Source organism: Podarcis vaucheri (genome assembly GCF_965113315.1).
Source record: "Podarcis vaucheri genome assembly, chromosome: 3".
NCBI classification, from domain to species: Eukaryota; Metazoa; Chordata; class Lepidosauria; order Squamata; family Lacertidae; genus Podarcis; species Podarcis vaucheri.
The window spans coordinates 32957052-32975126 of NC_138761.1; the positions used below are offsets into that span (position 1 = coordinate 32957052).

At 39.0% G+C, this 18075-nt stretch overlaps 1 protein-coding gene across 9 annotated transcripts in view; it reads left to right on the forward strand.

Annotated features, from left to right (window-relative positions):
- DNAH14 (dynein axonemal heavy chain 14) overlaps nt 1-18075 on the forward strand; it is a 149195-nt gene that overhangs the window by 81976 nt on the left and 49144 nt on the right. For all 9 annotated transcript variants that reach the window (XR_014218161.1, XR_014218162.1, XM_082217167.1 and 6 more), the window contains 11 exons: nt 1569-1747; nt 3560-3688; nt 4789-4929; nt 5522-5689; nt 6530-6700; nt 9054-9221; nt 10577-10666; nt 11443-11640; nt 13466-13627; nt 16594-16782; nt 17413-17591. Coding sequence is in view for 7 of the 9 variants with exons in the window: in XM_082217167.1 (XP_082073293.1) it covers nt 1569-1747; nt 3560-3688; nt 4789-4929; nt 5522-5689; nt 6530-6700; nt 9054-9221; nt 10577-10666; nt 11443-11640; nt 13466-13627; nt 16594-16782; nt 17413-17591 (1774 nt within the window). In the remaining 2 variants the exon portion in view is untranslated. The remainder of the gene's footprint in view (nt 1-1568; nt 1748-3559; nt 3689-4788; nt 4930-5521; nt 5690-6529; nt 6701-9053; nt 9222-10576; nt 10667-11442; nt 11641-13465; nt 13628-16593; nt 16783-17412; nt 17592-18075) is intronic.

Below are 18075 nucleotides of genomic sequence, written 5' to 3' on the forward strand. Positions count from 1 at the left end.
TGGAATGTTTTTTGCCATATTGAATGTTCTTAGTCTTATTAGCAATTCAATCTGTACCTTAAAATATTCAATTCCCCATCTCCACTTTAAGATCTTCACAGCATAATCTCTTATCAAAGCACATTCCTTTCCCACGAAGTCAGTATGAAGTAGTAAAATTACTTTCAGTTCCAGTGCAACATTTCCATTAGGAAAACAGAGAATTAAAAATAAAGCATTCAGAGAATGGCCCTTGACCATTTTAAACTTTCTTGGTTCAAAGAATTAGAGTGTATTTTTAGTTCAGCCTTTTATGATCGGCTCTCCAGGAGTCAGAAAGTAGCTCACTCACCAGAAGTCAATTTTCACAGGCAGACAGAGAAACCTTCAAATTTGTGAATTACAGTGGTACCTCGGGTTACAGACACTTCAGGTTACAGACTCTGCTAACCCAGAAATAGTACCTCGGGTTAATAACTTTGCTTCAGGATAAGAACAGAAATCACGCGGTGGCAGCAGGAGGCCCCATTAGCTAAAGTGGTGTCTAGGTTAAGAACAGTTTCAGGTTAAGAACGGACCTCCAGAACGAATTAAGTTTTTAACCCAAGGTACCACTGTATATCTGTCTCAGGTATAGTTGAAGATAGTTAGAGAAAGGGAGGTTTTGTCCATTAGAACTCTTACGTGGCTTTTGGACACAATATTGGTTTCTCTGCTCTTAGTCACTCACCTTTGCCAGTGTTCTGAGGTGCTGATAGCTTCTTAGTCTCCCAACGTAGGCAACAGCTTTTGCAGAGCATCAGAGGTTAAATATCCTGTTCACTCTTATCATATCCAAGTTCACTCAATTCAATAGCCAAGATTTATGGCCTGGCTATCATCAATCACCACATAATCATCTGTGTTGGCAAGCTGCTGACGGAAGATGATCAGTCCACCATTTTCCTCCATCAGAAGTCCAGAGAAGTAAAACTTTCAGATGATAACTGTTTCAGTTTACATATTGATTTGGAAAGTGCAGGTTCGGCAGGTTCAAATTAAAATATGAGCTGAACAAATCCTTCCCACATCCCTAGCTGTAAAGGTCTTTAAAGAGCAAAAGTTGCATTTATATTTTGACTAAAAATTAATTGGAGGAAGGTTTGCAGGGGCAGATATTATGGTAGGAGGACTTACCATTCAACAAGGTAGTTTGAGATTTTATCTTATTCTTAAAATAAAGCTAAGATATTGTGCAGAAATATGTATTAAAACATTCTTTATATATTGTGCTCACTTTCAGCTCCAATGTAAAACATTCGGATTAATGATTGCTAGTACCTCTTCAGTCAGATGAATTGATGTTTAGTAGTAGGAAAATTATTTTATTGTTGAAGTCATCCAATCTTGTTGCTTTATAGATTAAAATGGTAAAACCCTCAATTAAGAATTAAGTTGAAAATATCCTTATAGTCAGAAAATTAACAAGTAATGTATTTGACCTGTTAATGCTTTTCATTGGCAAATAGAATAAAAATAGCATACTGTGATAGGTTAGAAAGGTGCTGTTTATTAATCCTGTAGGGTTCTAACTGTTAATTTTGTATTAGTGTCAACCCTGAGCTCGCCAAGAGAAGAGCCTGATCTGGAAGAAACATGTACAAGTGGTACTATTATTTCTACGCTGCAGTTGAGTGCTCATACCAGTACTGCCCAAACAAAGGCTTTGATTCTTCAGAAATTAATACTAAAAAGTAAAGATATCCTGGGTGCTCCACAATCTAAACAGGTAAGAAGTAGGTGAAGATCTTTTGGGGAAGTTTATTAAAAATATACTATGAATAATTCATTATATTATAAGTTATATGACAACTAGGTCTGGATGATATATTGATATATTGTCCAAAACCAGTTTGAAGTCCGTATTGTGATATCGGTTTCATAATTTTTAACCTGGCAATATATTGTGAATCATGGGGGGGGGGGGTGTATGCTATGCAAAAATAATGTTGCGAGAAAAACCATACAGCCAAGCCAGTGCCTCTACGTATATCACAATGTTTAGCTGGTGATATATCGTGACGTTAAAGACCAAGTATCACTCGGGCCTAATGACAAGTAGAAATTGACAACAAAAAAATCTGTACATCCGCTCTCCCTAACAGGCATAGAACAGGCATATTGTACCACTCTTTGAAGTGTGAGAGCCTTTATTTTGAGGTTACGTGTATTTTCCTCTGTTTTTCTTTCTCACGTTGTTTCCTCCTCTTCTTGTTCTAGCATGTACATATTTGGGATTGTCTGGGTGGTTGTTTAATTTCTCAAATTCCCCAAACCATCCTCTTACTATATAATGCTAAAGACTTGGTTTTCAGGCTAGCTCCCAGCACCAAAGCTGAGTACTTGCCTTGCACAAGGACAGAGAACTGGCACAGTAAAGGAGAAAGAGGTTCTTTGCCCTCCCTCTTTCTTGACTTTGAATCGGTTTATGGTTTACTGCAGTGGTTCCCAATTAGCTAATTACTGAGGACCCTCGGTATTTTTCAAAAGCTAAACCACAGACCCCCTACTTTTTTGGGGGGGAGATAACTATGGTAGTTACTTCTGCAAAGCAATTTTTTTTAACAAAATGGGGGGTAGCCCCAAATAAACAGATAATTTCAGGTATACTAAAAAAAACAGACCATAAAATATGTGATATTACCATCAAAAATGACCAAAAAACAAAAAACGTTGGTGGGGAGGCAAGGGAAGGGGCCCTAATTGGGAACCACTGGTTTCCTGCAAATTCAGGATGGAGTCAACAAGGCTCTGCCGATCGATGAACAACTACCTTGTGTCTAATGCCGCCTTCTAAGAGCCATCCTTTTTTGATATCACAAAGAATATGGCATACTGGAGAAGGAGTGCTCTGGAGAAATTGGCTCAATTGCTGCTATCTGTAGTAAATGCCAAATCTCCTCCCACACTACTGCTTGTTTCACTGGAGAGTTGGATATTGTCAAAAGGATAAGCTAATTCCCAGAAGACTTCGGTTCCATCTGTAATTTATGTTGAATCGAATTCAGTAAACTTGATTCTGAGGGTGAAATTCTTTTGAAATAAATTTCTTTGTAGTCACACCTCAACTTCTCTTCTGATGCACATAACAAAAAGAAAGAAAGCTTTACTTCTGTTTATCACTCTGATACAGCAATATGCTTCTGTACCCATAGGCTGGATGAGAATTCTGTGTGTAAAAATGTCCATATACGCAATTCCCAAGGATGACTCTCTCCATTTACTCACAGTAACATCCGCAACTTATATTGACATCTATTAGGTGAACTGCACAGTTAAAATACCACGCTAACAGTGCTCACCCCATTATGGATGTGCCACTAGTAAGATTACATAAACATGCAATCCACTCTGTCTCATGGGTAAAGGTTACAAATACTATTGGAAGTAGCAAAGGAGCAAGCACACACTCCAGGCAACATATTAAGCAGGCAAGGCTTTGTCAATCACTTATTTGGCAAGCTGTGGAGTGCACATTCAATAACTTTTGTTAATCTCTTGTGATAATGTGTCTCATCTATAATAATAATTTTATTCTAAGGTTTTACTGTTTATTGATGATCTGAATGCACCTATAGCAGAGGAGTATGGGTCCCAGCCACCACTTGAGCTAATTAGACAGTTTCTTGACCTAGGAGGTTTTTATGACACGGAGCAGCTTACATGGAAGGTACTGTGTAAATATGAAATTCTTTATGGAATTTTCATTATTTCTATTTCTTGTTAAAAGTTATTAAATTTATTAAATGTACAGAATAATTTATATAATACACAGTAAAAATAATCTAATATCCTATAGTATCCCATAATAATTTTATCTGTGTAATTTAATTATAGTTAACTTATAATTAAATATTACAACCATTTCAAATAATGTAACATCATTTCAGCAGTAAGAAAGCATCAGATACTTCAATTTTTAAACCTTTGTTTCATAAATGTTGTAAAAAGGGATGATGATTTTTACTCCTCAAACAGTGCATACAGTTAATTCCAATTCTATGTTTTTGGAATAAATTAAGAACAAAAGAACACTAATGGATCAGGCCAAAAGCTCATCTAGTATATTATCCTGTTCTCACAGTGGCTAACCAGATACCTATGGGAAGCCTACAAGCAAACTTGAGTATCACTGCATTCTTCATACTCCTGTTCCCCAGAAACAGATTTGCAAAGGCATAGTGACTGAAATACTGACTAGGTGTCATCAATAGCTTTATCCTCCATAATAATGTTTAACCCCCTTTTAAAGTCATGCATGTTGCTGACCTCACTACATTTTGTTGTAGTAGAGAATTTCACAGTTTATGTATTCTGTGAAGAAGTATCATCTGAAATACACCTTAACACGTTCAGGGAATATGCCCTTCCAGAGCAGCAAAAGGAGATTTTGCTCTTGTGGTAGGAAAACCTTTTTCCACAGGAAACAGGATGTTGTTGATCTGGTACAGCTTGCCTAAATTTTTTTTTTAAAAAAACCAGAATAGACATGGGCACAGTGAGAGTAGCTTAAATGTTAGCTAGGTGGTAGAGTACCCCCATAAGGTACTCAGGAGGGAGCAACAAATAAGAGCTGGGATTTTTTCCAGAAAAGGAGTAGTATTTGGAAACTAAAATAAAATGCAACTTGACTTATTGAAGACTGTTCCGCAGAAAGGAGTAATTGCAGGGGGAATGAGGAGTGAGATGCCGGCAAGCCACAAGAGATTGTGTTGGCCTTGTTTAAAATATTTTGATTCAGGCTTTTACTTTCTTGCCTTCCCCTCACAGAATGTCCAGGATGTTGCTATGGTTGCCACTTGTACACCGCCGAGTGAAGGAAGCAATGAGATTAGTGCTCGTCTTCTGTCATGTTTCTGCACATTAGTTTTGCCTGTAACTTCTTTGCAATCCTTACAACGTATTTTCCAGGTAATATGGTAATGCAGGAATCATTTAACGACTCTTAAAAAAATCAACCAAAACTGTCAAAAATATATATGAAATATAAATGTTTTCCTCTACAATCTACCTCATAAATAGGGATGTTGGAAAGTGCCGTAATCCATTCAAATATTCATCCTTTCATCTGGTATTTTCTGTTCCACTACAGCTTATTTTGCAGCAGTCCTCCATTTTGTCATCTGCCGATGACAAAACTTTCTGACAGTAAGAGCTGTTCAACAGTGGAACAGTCTCCTTCGGGAGGTTATGGATTCTCCTTCCTTGGAGGTGTTTAAGCAGAGGTTGGATGGCCATCTATCATGTATGACCTAGTTGATATTTGTGCATTGCAGGGGGTTGGACTAGAAGACCCTTGGGGTCCCTTCCAACTCTACAATTCTGTGATTCCATGATGCAGAAATATACATATTTCCCCTCAATATCATAGCACACAATAGTCACACATACTGTATCTCAGTCATAAACAAATATGTACTTCATAATTTAACATATTTATTATTTATTTCAAGTGAGCATTTTGTGGAAAATGTTTAAAAGTTACATATTTTGTTTCTTGTAGGTGAGACTAGGAGCATACTTACATATCAAGAGATTCATGGCTGAAGTTCAGAATTGCAAGGATAATTTAACATGTGCCTCTCTTGCTGTGTACTATAGAATGCTTCATAAAGTGCGTCCAACTCCAGTTAAATGCCATTACACATTTAATCTACGGGATCTTTTTAAGGTCTGTTAAGATGACAGGTTGTTCAGACTTATCATAAACATGCTTTACAATTTGTTGGCCTGGACTTTTGCAAATGTAGCTCAGGCATTGTCTGTAAAGTATCCTACACATCCAGGGATGTGTGAGGCAAAGTTGTAACAAAAAGAGGTATGCAATATTGGTTAGAATTAGTCAGAATGTGACAACAGGACGGGAAATGTAGAAAAAGTGTGATACATTTTATTGTAACTCAACCAGTAAGTAGGTCTGGTGGGATCGGGGGGCCATGTACTGTATATACGTATATTGTTTTGCTGTTTATCCCTGCCTCCACAACCCCGCCTTCCTTTCCCATGTTATTTGGCCTGTTTAATCTTATATTGAAAAATGCATAAGTACACACACAATTTCTGTGGGTTAAGGAAGGGTTAACTGGGTTGGGTTATGATCACATGGTATGATATAGGCAGGAGATTGGTAAATAAGCTGTGATTGGTAAATAGTCCCTGACAGTTGCTCCTTCATACATTAATGGTATTGATTAGGTTATTAATGAACAAACAACAAATTCATATGCCACATAAAATGGAAGTTGTCCTCAGTATGTCCCCAGTCTGACAATGAAAATATGATTTATTTATTTTATTCATTCCTGAAATGTATACCCTGCCCTTCAATGCCCAATCAGCATTCCTAGGGCAGCTACAAAAATAAAAAGTATAAATAAAACAATGAAGTAGCATAGAATAGTATAAAACTGAAATCAATACAAATGGACAGGAACTTACAAGAAATTTAAAAATTATTGTGAATCAAGCTGTTGTCCCCCAAAAAAGAAGTTTCTTTTGAAATTGTTAACAGGTACTTGAAGGATTGCTCCAAGCTCACAAGTCTGTCATTGTCTCCAAAGAATCAATAGTGTTGCTATTTGTACATGAATGCACCCGAGTTTTCCATGATCGTCTGATTGATTCTCCAGAACGGGAAGCTTTCTTTCAAATTCTATCAAATGAGGTCAATAACTATTTCAAGGTAAGTGTGTATCTCTGTGTGTCACATTGCTTATTGGGTGTTTTACAACAAATACTTTTGTAGATTTTAAATTTTTTTTGGCTTATTTTTATGTATTAAAATGTATATCTAACCTTTATCTGATAGAGTTGATGACTTTCCTGTTAGAAATTACATCCTAGTTGGAGACAAGCAGGGTCTTTATAGCGTTTTTACAACCTCTCCAGGGGGAGGAGTTATCTCATTTCCCCAGATCTACCCTGCCCACAGTTGGAATGGTGGGGTCTCTCTTTTTCTCTTCAATTTTGTGAGACAGTTGGCCTTTATTGCAGGTGATTTTTCTTTTTCGCTGTTCCTCTCCATCTTCATTTACCTTCTCTGAGTGTCTGTATTTGTTTAGTGCTGTTCTCCTGTTTGTTTGTTTGTTTGTTTGTTTGTTTGTTTGTTTGATTGATTGCCTGCCTGTCTTTCCTGGTTCCCCTCTGCTATGCCCACCATTTTTTTGTGTTCCTTCCCTTATTGTCCTGATTACAGCTGGGAAGAAGTAGGGGTTGTTTCTGTGAGCCTAGCTGGGCTGTGGGGTTCTGGAGATTATTCCTTAAGTGTGATTGGGCCAGGAACTTGGCACTTCCCACTTCTCTCCCACAATGCAGGAATGCCATTTTAGTCATTTCTGATAGGTCCCCCCCCCCCCCGGCTCCAACAACTCCTAGGAATCATGTTTCTGCACCACTCTGGTACAAGCGGGATTGCAATCTCCTTGGTCCTTCCCCATCTTTACTTGGTCTGGCTGTGTTTTCCGTACTTGCGCTGCTGGATGCTGGCAGCAAGTTGGAGCAGTGGCTGCACTTTACCTCAGTTGTGCTTGCAGTTTTTCTGCTCATTAGACAGCTGCTGTGCAGTGCAATGGCCTCTCCTCTTCAGGGGGATCTCACCCCTGACACAGGTACAGAGGAAGAGGTATATGGGGAATCAGTTGTGTTGGGAAATAACTGGGGAAGACCAAGTTAGTCCTGAAATTGCATGTGTGTGGGGAACTGCAAAGGAACAAATGGCTGACAGCCTGAATTCAGAAGCACAGGGCTTGACTCATTTTCTAGTCAGAAGAGGCCCTAGCAGGGTTTAAAACTAAAAAACCGCTGTGTTTGCAAAGCGTAGGAAATAGAGGTTGTTATCCCTTTAAATGTCCCACTATTAAGCACTCACTATTGTGCTCCCCTGCCTCTACTCTCAGAGTGAATTGACCACAACCTTAAGCAAGTTTAATGCTTTACTTAAAGTAATCAAAGGTCTCACTCATGCATTGCTCAGTGCTATGGCTGAAACAACACAGGCAATGTATCCTTGGTTACAAAATACAGAAGTTAGTCTCAAGCAAGTGGTCTGAGTCTGGAGTCCCAGCCTTAGATGTCATGTTACATGGTTACATGGTTCGAAGAGGAAAGAGTGAGAGAAAAGAACAGAACAGGAAACAACTGTTGCTTCCTCTTTCCCTGAAGGTGAGGAGATGTGACCTTGTTGAGCTCTAGAAATTTACAGCTCTGTGGTTCTTAACTCCTTCATTTACTAACTAGTGTAGATAGGCATTGTTAGGTTTGAGTGCAAAATCTCCCACAATCTGTTCCTTCTAAAGGGTCCAGGCATATTGTTGCTTCTGGTTTCTTTTCTGAAAAGGTAGGGGTGAGTATTGATTTTCCACCTGATTTTGCATACTTTAGCCAAGTTATCACATTGTGAACTCTACTAAAATATGTTTTCTAGCTATATCACATGTATACACTGACACACAAGGTTATCTTCTCCCAAACACAGTATGTATTCATTGTATTTCCATGGTATGAATCAAGTTGGCAGCATCTATTAGCATCCTCAACGCATATCATTGATGGAGTTTGATAACATAACATATTATAATATCAAAGATCAATGATTAGGATTGCCTGCCTGCAGCTTGCCTTAACCTAAGAAGCACCCCCATTCGTCCCTCTGTGTATATATCTGTGTCTTGCATTGTCAGATATGGCTTGCCTCACTGCTTTTGCAACTAGACTCATTTCTGTACATGAATTTCTAGTTCTTCCTTCCTACTGGCACATATGCAATTGCTTAGTATTGTGTCTGGATTCTGTTGATATACCATTGTCTGAAAAGCTTTATTGGTAAACTCAAACCCTTACCTCACCTTTCATGAACAGAAAGGTCCTAATTTCCATTAGTGAAATACTGGCCTGTATAAAATCTTTGACAGATGTAATGCCCAGGTTACTAAATGACTGGGCTATCAAAGAAGGGCTCATACAGAATCCACAAGCCATGCTGTAAAAAGCACAATTGCTGCCTATTATTGTGTAAAATAATTAGGCTATTTTTATAGATTCCCTGGACAAAAGATCAGTTGATGGAAGAACCGCCCCTATTTGTGGATTTTCTGGATTCAAACCAGCCTGCACACAAGAGAGTCTATAGAAACGTCACCAACAAGACACATCTACTTTGGGTTCTAGAAGAACAGTGCATTAAAATGCAGGGAGTAAGCCCTCAGGTAAATCCGAAGACCTACAAGTGGTTACAATGAGGTGGATCATGGGTGGCCCCATTCTGGCAACAAGGAGCAATTCCATTGCTGCTGCTTGTACATTTATCCATTTCTCCGTTTCAGGTATTATTCCTACTCCTGATGCAGATAAGTAACAAGGAATGGGGCTTGTACTCATATATTCCCAGTCTTCCTCCATGAGTAGACCTCCATTGGGTCTGCATGAGTACAGATGTAGCCAGAGAATAGGGGGGTATAAGAAGGCGTTTTTACTTCCACTCTGTATTCATCACATGCAGCACTGTTTCTGCTTTGCTTCAGTTGGCCTTTTGCCAAAAATGACATTTGTCTCCCTGTCTGCCGTGATGAAATTATGTAACTTAATGAATTTACATAAGGACAGAAATTATGTACATTATACTGTATTGTGATTACATTATTCTACACCATTTATTTTGTTGCAAATGAAACACAGTGAAAATGGTGGAAAATATAATCATAATCAGGCAGAGGGCCTTCTCGGTAGTGGCGCCTGCCCTGTGGAACACCCTCCCATCAGATGTCAAGGAAACAAACAATCATCTGACTTTTAGAAGACATCTGAAGGCAACCCTGTATTGGGAAATTTTAAATGTCTAATATTTTACAATTTTTTATGTGTTGTACGCCTCCCAACGTAGGAAAACCCAGCCAGATGGGCAGAGAATAATAATAACAACAACAACATTGATAATTGATAATTAATATTATTATGGTGATAATGTATGTGCTGAAAGCAGCACTGGGGAATATTGCTTACTGGATTGATTATTATTGATTTCCGTGGGATGAATAAAAGAAATGGGTAATATCTACTCCCAATTCCATTTTTGTCATAATTCTCCAGTACCCCTACCAGAGAGCAAAGGTACAGATTAGAAATAGGAATAATTCATTTCACAAAGGTAACATTTGCACAGGCATTTTCATGAAATGGCTGTTCACTGCACACTTGATTTATATTTTAAATCCCCATCTGGAAAACTTATGTTTATCTCCACTCCATTTGCATAGACTATTCTGGGACCACTGCATGTGCAAGGCTTGCACATTACCTTGTTTAGATGTTCAGGCAAATTTGCAAGTTATATGTGTAATCATGGAAGTGTACACTTTTTTTTGTTGGGGGTTCTTTTGTTTGGAGATTGCTGCATGCCACAGTGACAGCAAGGAAGAGAAGGAGCAGAGCCAGGAGCTTTGTGGGTGTCCAATAAGCCTATGCCTAATGCTTAATAATTATGAATAGAATAAGATCCTTATAAGTATAAGTATAAGTATGACTATAACAACATGTTTTAAATTTATGCTCCTTGTTTTCTTAGGGTATTTCCATAGTATTTTTTAAAGAAGCAATACAACATATAACAAGGGCAGCCAGAATTTTTCGACAAGATGGTAGTCACATGACATTGGTAAGAAAAAATGCTTATAGTTTCATTCTTAATTATAATATGTAAAATTCCAGTGACAGTTATTTCAATTCATAATTAGTATGGCAAATCAAAATAAGCATTTGCTTTAAACTTATACTAGTGTATTTTTATTCCTTTTTCTCTAACATCATTGCTTTTATGAGCAGAAGGATTATATTTCCTCCAGTATTTGAGATGCAGCAATATACTTTTGAATACCAGTTGCAAGGAATTACAAACAGGAGTGCTATTTTGCTCATATCATTCCTCACACATATGGTTGGCCACTGTGTGATTAAAACTCTGGATTTGATAGACTTTGGTTGGATCATATAGATAGTATAGAAAACTTTGCATTGCTGAGGGATTCATTACATAGCCTAAGCCTTCATTTCTATGCACAAACATAGAATTAAATCACTTTTAATCTAGTGAGGCTTCTGAATTATTTTGTTTTATTCATTTATTTTGTTACATTTATACCCCACATTTATTCCATCACGGTAATCAAGATCACATGCATCAGATTCCCAGGATGTCTTAATTCAGCCACTGATGAGCTCCAGAGCTACTTAGTTTCATCAAGGTGCCTGTGGCAAATGCTGTGACAAAATATTTGCTGGCTTTTTATTTACTTTTGTTTCCATTTATTTTTGTTTTCTCTAAATTCACCATGCACATCCTAAAAGCCTACTCAAATCCTATGATTTCCACAAGTTTGATTTAACGGAGCCAGCTTTTCTGGTTTCAAGTTAGACTGTTTTTCCCCCCTGTAGGTTGGTCATGGTGGAACTGGGAAGGTAACCTGTGCATCCTTAGCCTGTTACTTATCTGCATGCAGCCTCTACAGGTTATCTATTTCCCGTAATTACACCTATGGAAATTTTAGAGAAGATCTGAAAGAAGTTTGTAAGCAGGCAGGTGTGGAAGGCAGGAGGACTGTTTTTCTCATCACAGAATCTGATATTATTCAAGTAAGCCTTTCTAATATATGTGTTGGACTTGGAATAGATGCATAAAATTTATTGCACACTTGTTATGTTTGTCCATTTTTTAATCATAGTATATTTTTTTTCATTAAATAGTGTTGTCATGTTGTGCTGGACGAGTTTTGGTTGTTGATACAAAAGGATTTGGACCAAGTGTTTGGCATGCTTTGCTCTGCTCTGTGGCCACTTGACCCATGTCTGCCTTTGTTACGAATAATAGGAGGCCTTTTTCTAATCTCCCATTCCTAACTAAGAGGGTTGAGTAGGTGATGATATGTGAGGGACTCCCTCCAGAGCAGATTTTGGTATGTGTGTGCAGGGAGGTGCAGCGAGAGTGCAAGGACGGGGAAGTCCTGTTGCACCAGTGGAAGTACGCTTGTGCAATGTCAAATATCACATTATCTAAATCCATTTCATATACCACTGTTCATGGAACCCTTCTAGAGCACTTGTTAGGATTGGGGGTGTGGGCATTGCTTTGCAGTGGTTATACTCTTTCCTTGTAGGAAGTTTTCAAAAGGTGGACCTGGGAGAGAACCATTATTTCCTATGAGAGTTGTTTTCTTTAAGGACTCCTTATTTTCCATGCATTTTAACATCTGCATGAAACAGCTAGTTTTGGACATTCAGGAATATGAGGCTTGGAAGTATCAGTATAGCAAAGATGACATCCATCTATTTTTCTCCTTTCATTTTAATTCAGGTGTGACTTTTCCCAGTAACTGACAAGATAAGGGTAAATGAGGCTCAATCTAGTCAAAATTAGGGCTGGAGGACAAATACAATTTGGTTCAAATTTAAAGGTGAACCTATCTAATTAATTTACACTTTCCAAAACAATACACAAATGGAAAGACACAGCCATCCTTTAAAATTTGCATTTCTCCAAATTTTGCAATGCAATTCTTCAACCATTTAAGGTGTACAAAAATGCATATACTGGGGTAAAGTGTGTGTAGAAATGCATATATGAGAAATAATAATAATTTATTATTTGTACCCCGCCCATCTGGCTGGGTTTCCCCAGCCACTCTGGGCGGCTTCCATAGAAACCAAAAATACAGTAAAATATCACAGATTAAAAACTTCCCTGAATATAGTGAAATAACAAACACATACAATACATTGGGGGAAATTGCTTTGCGAAAATCTCTATGATAAAACAAATCGAATACAAATATGTGTATATTAGGAATCTATACTAAAACGCTGGTGAATTATCATGAATCTCCCCCCCCCCCCCCAAATCACAAAATGATGTGGAAATGTAGAGCACAATGTAAGGGGGGGGGGGACTAAAGCGAAACCAAAATTTTCAGATTGGTGCTTTAATAATAGGTACACCTGTTAACATTGATTGAAATGAGAATTTTTGGCTGAAGGAGTGGGTGCACAGCTTGAGCATACTTCTGGATACATTGCTGTCATTTGAGACCCAGGTGACCTCAGTGGCTTAAACCCATCAGCTCCAGCTGGTAACCCAGCTGCGCTCCTATCTGGGCAGGGATAGCCTAACTTCTGCCGTCTGGTCACAAGATTACATATAATTCAGGGAATTATATATGGGGCTGACTCTGAAGATGGTTTGGAAACTTCAGCATGACCATAGTTCAACCTTCACCAAGCTCATGCCCTCTGGATGTTTTGGACTACAATTCCCATCTGCTGCAGCCACATGGCTCTGCTAGGTAGAGATGATGGGAGTTGTAGCCCAAAACATCTGGAGGGCATATTGTTGGTGAAGACTGTCTTAGTTATTTGGCAAACTAGCCCTGAGCAGATTGCTAATTAATACCTTTTTTTTTTATAGGAGGCATTTTTAGAAGACCTGAGCTGTATCCTGAAATCAGGACACGTGCCCAATTTATTTGAGAAGGATGAGCTGGATAACATTATGGTACCACTTGTATCTGTTGCTGAAAAGGCTAAGTACTCTAACACAATCGATGATATCTACTCATTTTTCTTACAGGTAATATTTTAAATATATCAGTATAAATATACTGGAGAGAATGTGTTTTAACACATTTACCTCAGCTTCATGTATGCAAACCTTTCAGAGCACTATTTTCATATTTAATTTAGTGGAAACAATGCCAGACCCTAATGGTTTTGCATTTAAAATTCAATTTATGTTGCATGTATCATTTTGAAGTCCTATATGCAACTCATTCTCTGAGTGTGGATCTTTTTGTAGCTAAAACAACACCATCCACAAGTGACTGAGGTATCACTAAGCTTATTGGACACGTAAAGGTAAAGGTACCCCTGCCCGTACGGGCCAGTCTTGACAGACTCTAGGGTTGTGCGCTCATCTCACTCTATAGGCCGGGAGCCAGCGTTGTCTGCAGACACTTCCGGGTCACGTGGCCAGCGTGACAAAGCTGTTCTGGCGAGCCAGCGCAGCACACGGAAACGCCGTTTACCTTCCCGCTAGTAAGCGGTCCCTATTTATCTACTTGCACCCGGGGGTGCTTTCAAACTGCTAGGTTGGCAGGCGCTGGGACCGAGCGATGGGAGCGCACCCCGCTTCGGGGATTCGAACAGCCGACTTTTCAATCGGCAAGTCCTAAGCGCTGAGGCTTTTACCCACAGCGCCACCCACGTTCCTATTGGACACGTACTTCCCCACAAAAAAGTGAATGGGGGAAGGAATGAAGCCCATTTCTTTCTAAGTGAGGGGAAGGAATTTGAAAACAACTCAGTGAAAATTCTCAGTGGGCACAAAATGCTGAATGAATGTTGGAGTGTTGGAACAAAACAAAACAAAAAAAGATGGAAGGGAAATGCAATAGCCATTCTGAAAAAAATAGATCCAATTGGTTTCCAGATGCCTGCAATGGGTTTCCGTGCTATCTCATTCAGAGGTTCTGTCAAAGATCTGAAAAGCCACTCTCTTGCCTTTTAATTCAATTCTGGCTTCATTGCTCTTACCGCTTTCCTTCTTTTCAAAAAAACAAAACAAAACAAAACAAAAAACTGCCTTTCATTTTCTTCTGCTGTTTGGCTTCATTTTTGTTCCTGCTACTTTCCCAACCTCTTTATTTCATATTTACCATATTTGTTACTTGCTGTCCCTGTTCTTTATTTGGGGGTTTCAACCACTATCATTAATGGCAGCTTTAGGAAGAAGATTATGAGATTAAAGAACAGAAACTGGTCAGTCTACTGTTGGGACCTTAGTCCGGGCAGCTTGTTCTACTTAATCCTGTGCATGAACATGCATGGTCTGGTTGGAGGATTTAGTAAAGAATCCTTCACAAGATCCTGTCCGACAGCATCAAACATTGAACAAATTATTGAAGGCACAATCATTCTGTGGGCCCTCTCCCATTGGCCAGAGCTCAAACATCCTGTAAGACTGACGGAGTCTTGCTTAATACACTTTAGAGCCTACTCTGTGGCAAAACAACTTGCTCTTCCACTGCATTGACTCAGTGGCAAACAGTAGAGCAGTTTTAAGTGGTGAAGGGATCATTAGTTCTCCCTTAAAAAATAGTACACCAGAAGGATAGATACTGCCATATAATATCCATAGGCAGGAAATGCAGGCTTCATGAAGTACACAGATCCCAGTCCATTTCCCGAACTTCACAACTGGATCTGAAGGATGGCCTGCTGTGACTCGGTCCAGTATACCTGAAGGAGCGTCTCCACCCCCATCATTCTGCCCGGACGCTGAGGTCCAGCGCCGAGGGCCTTCTGGCGGTTCCCTCATTGCGAGAAGCAAAGCTACAGGGAACCAGGCAGAGGGCCTTCTCGGTAGTGGCGCCCGCCCTGTGGAACGCCCTTCCAGCAGATGTCAAAGCGATAAACAACTACCTGACATTCAGGAGACATCTTAAGGCAGCCCTGTTCAGGGAAGTTTTTAACATTTGATATTTTATTGTATTTTTGTTTTCTGTGGAAGCCGCCCAGAGTGGCTGGGGAGGCCCAGCCAGATGGGCGGGGTATAAATAATAAATTATTATTATTATTATTTGTTAAATACTTTGCTGATAAAATCACTTATATTTGACACATTTAATGCAAGGTCTAGGACATGGGTGTAGCCAGGATTTGTGTTAAGAGGAGCAGGCTTTATGGGGGGGGCAGAACCAAGTTATCTGTGAAGCAAATGGTCAGTTACTTAAGTTTTCTTATTTATTTACTTGATTGGGGGGCAGCTGCCCGCTCAGTCAGTCCCCGCGTGCTGTGGTAAACCAGCATCGCTTCTTGAGCAGAACTGCTGCTGCTTGAGTCTCCTCCTCAACAGCTTCGCGACCGGTTCTGCAATGGCCGGGCAGGCAGGATTTAGGACCCTGGCAGGCCAGATCCGGCCTGCGGACCGTAGTTTGAGGACCCCTGAGCAAGAGGCTTAAATAAGTAATGGTGTCTCAACTTTCTTGGTTGATGCTGATTGCTTGGATCCCTTACAATCTGGGTTCAGGCCTGAAATGGCCTTGATCACCTTAGTAGATCTATGTCAGTAACTAGGCAAGGATTACTGATGCTTTTGCTGGTCCATTGACCGTGGCATTCTTCTGTACCATCTACAATAAATGGGACTTGAGGGCTCCATTTAGTTTTAGCTGACACATAGGCCCCAGAAAGGCAGTGCTGGGGGACTGCTTCTCAACCTCATGTTTTTGGGAGCTCCATGGGGTCCTACCTTGTTCTTCATGCTGTTTAACATTAAGTTGCTGATGGAGGGAAGGTATAACTTTATATGACAGACTTTTTAGCTATAAATAATAAATAGGAGGTAATAGTATACTATTAATGTAAATTAAGAGGAATATATATGTGAATCTCTCTTGATAAAAGGGGGGGGGAGGAAATTAGCATGTGTGCATTTGATTGACCACTAATATGACAATCTAAACATTCCTGCATGCATAATTTTGAAAAATGATATATATGGGTGAAGTTTCCCACAAATGATTAAATCTTTTTCAGAAAGTACGTAGCAATCTTCATATTGTTTTGACAACAAGTTATGCAGGACTGACCTTCCGTCAGCGTTGTCGGACATATCCTGCCACTATTAATTGCTGTACAGTTGACTGGTATGACACTTGGCCTGAAGAAGCCCTTTGCCATGTTGCACAAAGTTACTTTAAACAGGACAACACATTTCAGAATCAGGTAGCATATTTGTACATTTTAACATGTGGTAAATTGTAATTTCATATTTTGTTATAGTTCTCACTAGTGAGGTCATGTTGATCTTCAATAGGTATTTGGTACAAATTCAAACTTTGCATATATCTATTCTATTCCATTTTTGTAAATTCAGGACAAGGTTTTAAAGCAGGAGTAGTCAATGTGGAGCCCTCCAGATGTTTTACACTACAATCATCATCAGTCCCAGAGCATGACCAATGGTTAGGGATGATGGGAGATAGTCTAAAACATATGGAGGGCATCTTTAACTCTAAAATTTGAGGTGAATTAAAATGGTAAGTAAAATGCCCCTTCTCTTGTTGTCTAAATCACGATGTTGTCTTGAAGAATACTGGCTTCATCTCTGATGTTTGCTTGAATAGGATTAACTGGGGGAGGGGCAGGAATGCCTGTAATCAGAGTGCTGCAATATTCAAAGTTATGTTATGTGCACATCCCATTAGTTTGGTTACCTAAAGAGGCAAGTACAGAACAGCAGTCACATAAGGAATACATGTTTTATCATTTATCATAATATACTACAAACAAAATGTCCTTAAACAGAAGTGTGATATAAATGTATATTCTTTTCCTTTTTGTGTTTCTTTCCAGAACTTAAGTGTGCTTGTTCAGATATGTGTTAATATTCATAAAAATGTATCTATCATAACTGAAAAGTACTTGAAGGAAACTAAAAGGCATTACTACATCACACCCAATAGTTATCTACAGTTCATAAACACCTTTTCAACCATACTGAAGTCAATGAAAGAGAAAATTATGAGTGACAGGTATGAAACAATACAACAATACAAAGCAACATTGTATAGAAAATGTATATATTTGGAGAATTATGCACTAAAATGCTGATGAATTTTCATGAGGACTTTTAAATAAAAATTTCCAAAGTGATATAGAAATGTGGATAACTGAAGACTGGAAAAATAAGAAACAGAAAGAAACAGAAATTGTCAGATTCAGCATAACCCTATGCATACATAACTGCTTTAATAGTTCAGAGGCTTATAACTGTCAGTTAGCTCAGGAGATCCAGATTAATTTACAATTATCTGGTTTGCACAACATAGTAAGCCCAAATGTGGCATGGCAAAACCATATGAATGTGCTGGCTCCCAGAGAGGAGCTCATAGCCTCTTTGTTCCTCCCTCCGTGATCCTTTTTACTGCAAATTCTGTGCTTAGTCAAAGTTTGGCTTAGCATGTCATCCTAACTAGGACTTGTAGTTGAGCCCTCTTCTCACTAACCATGACCTAT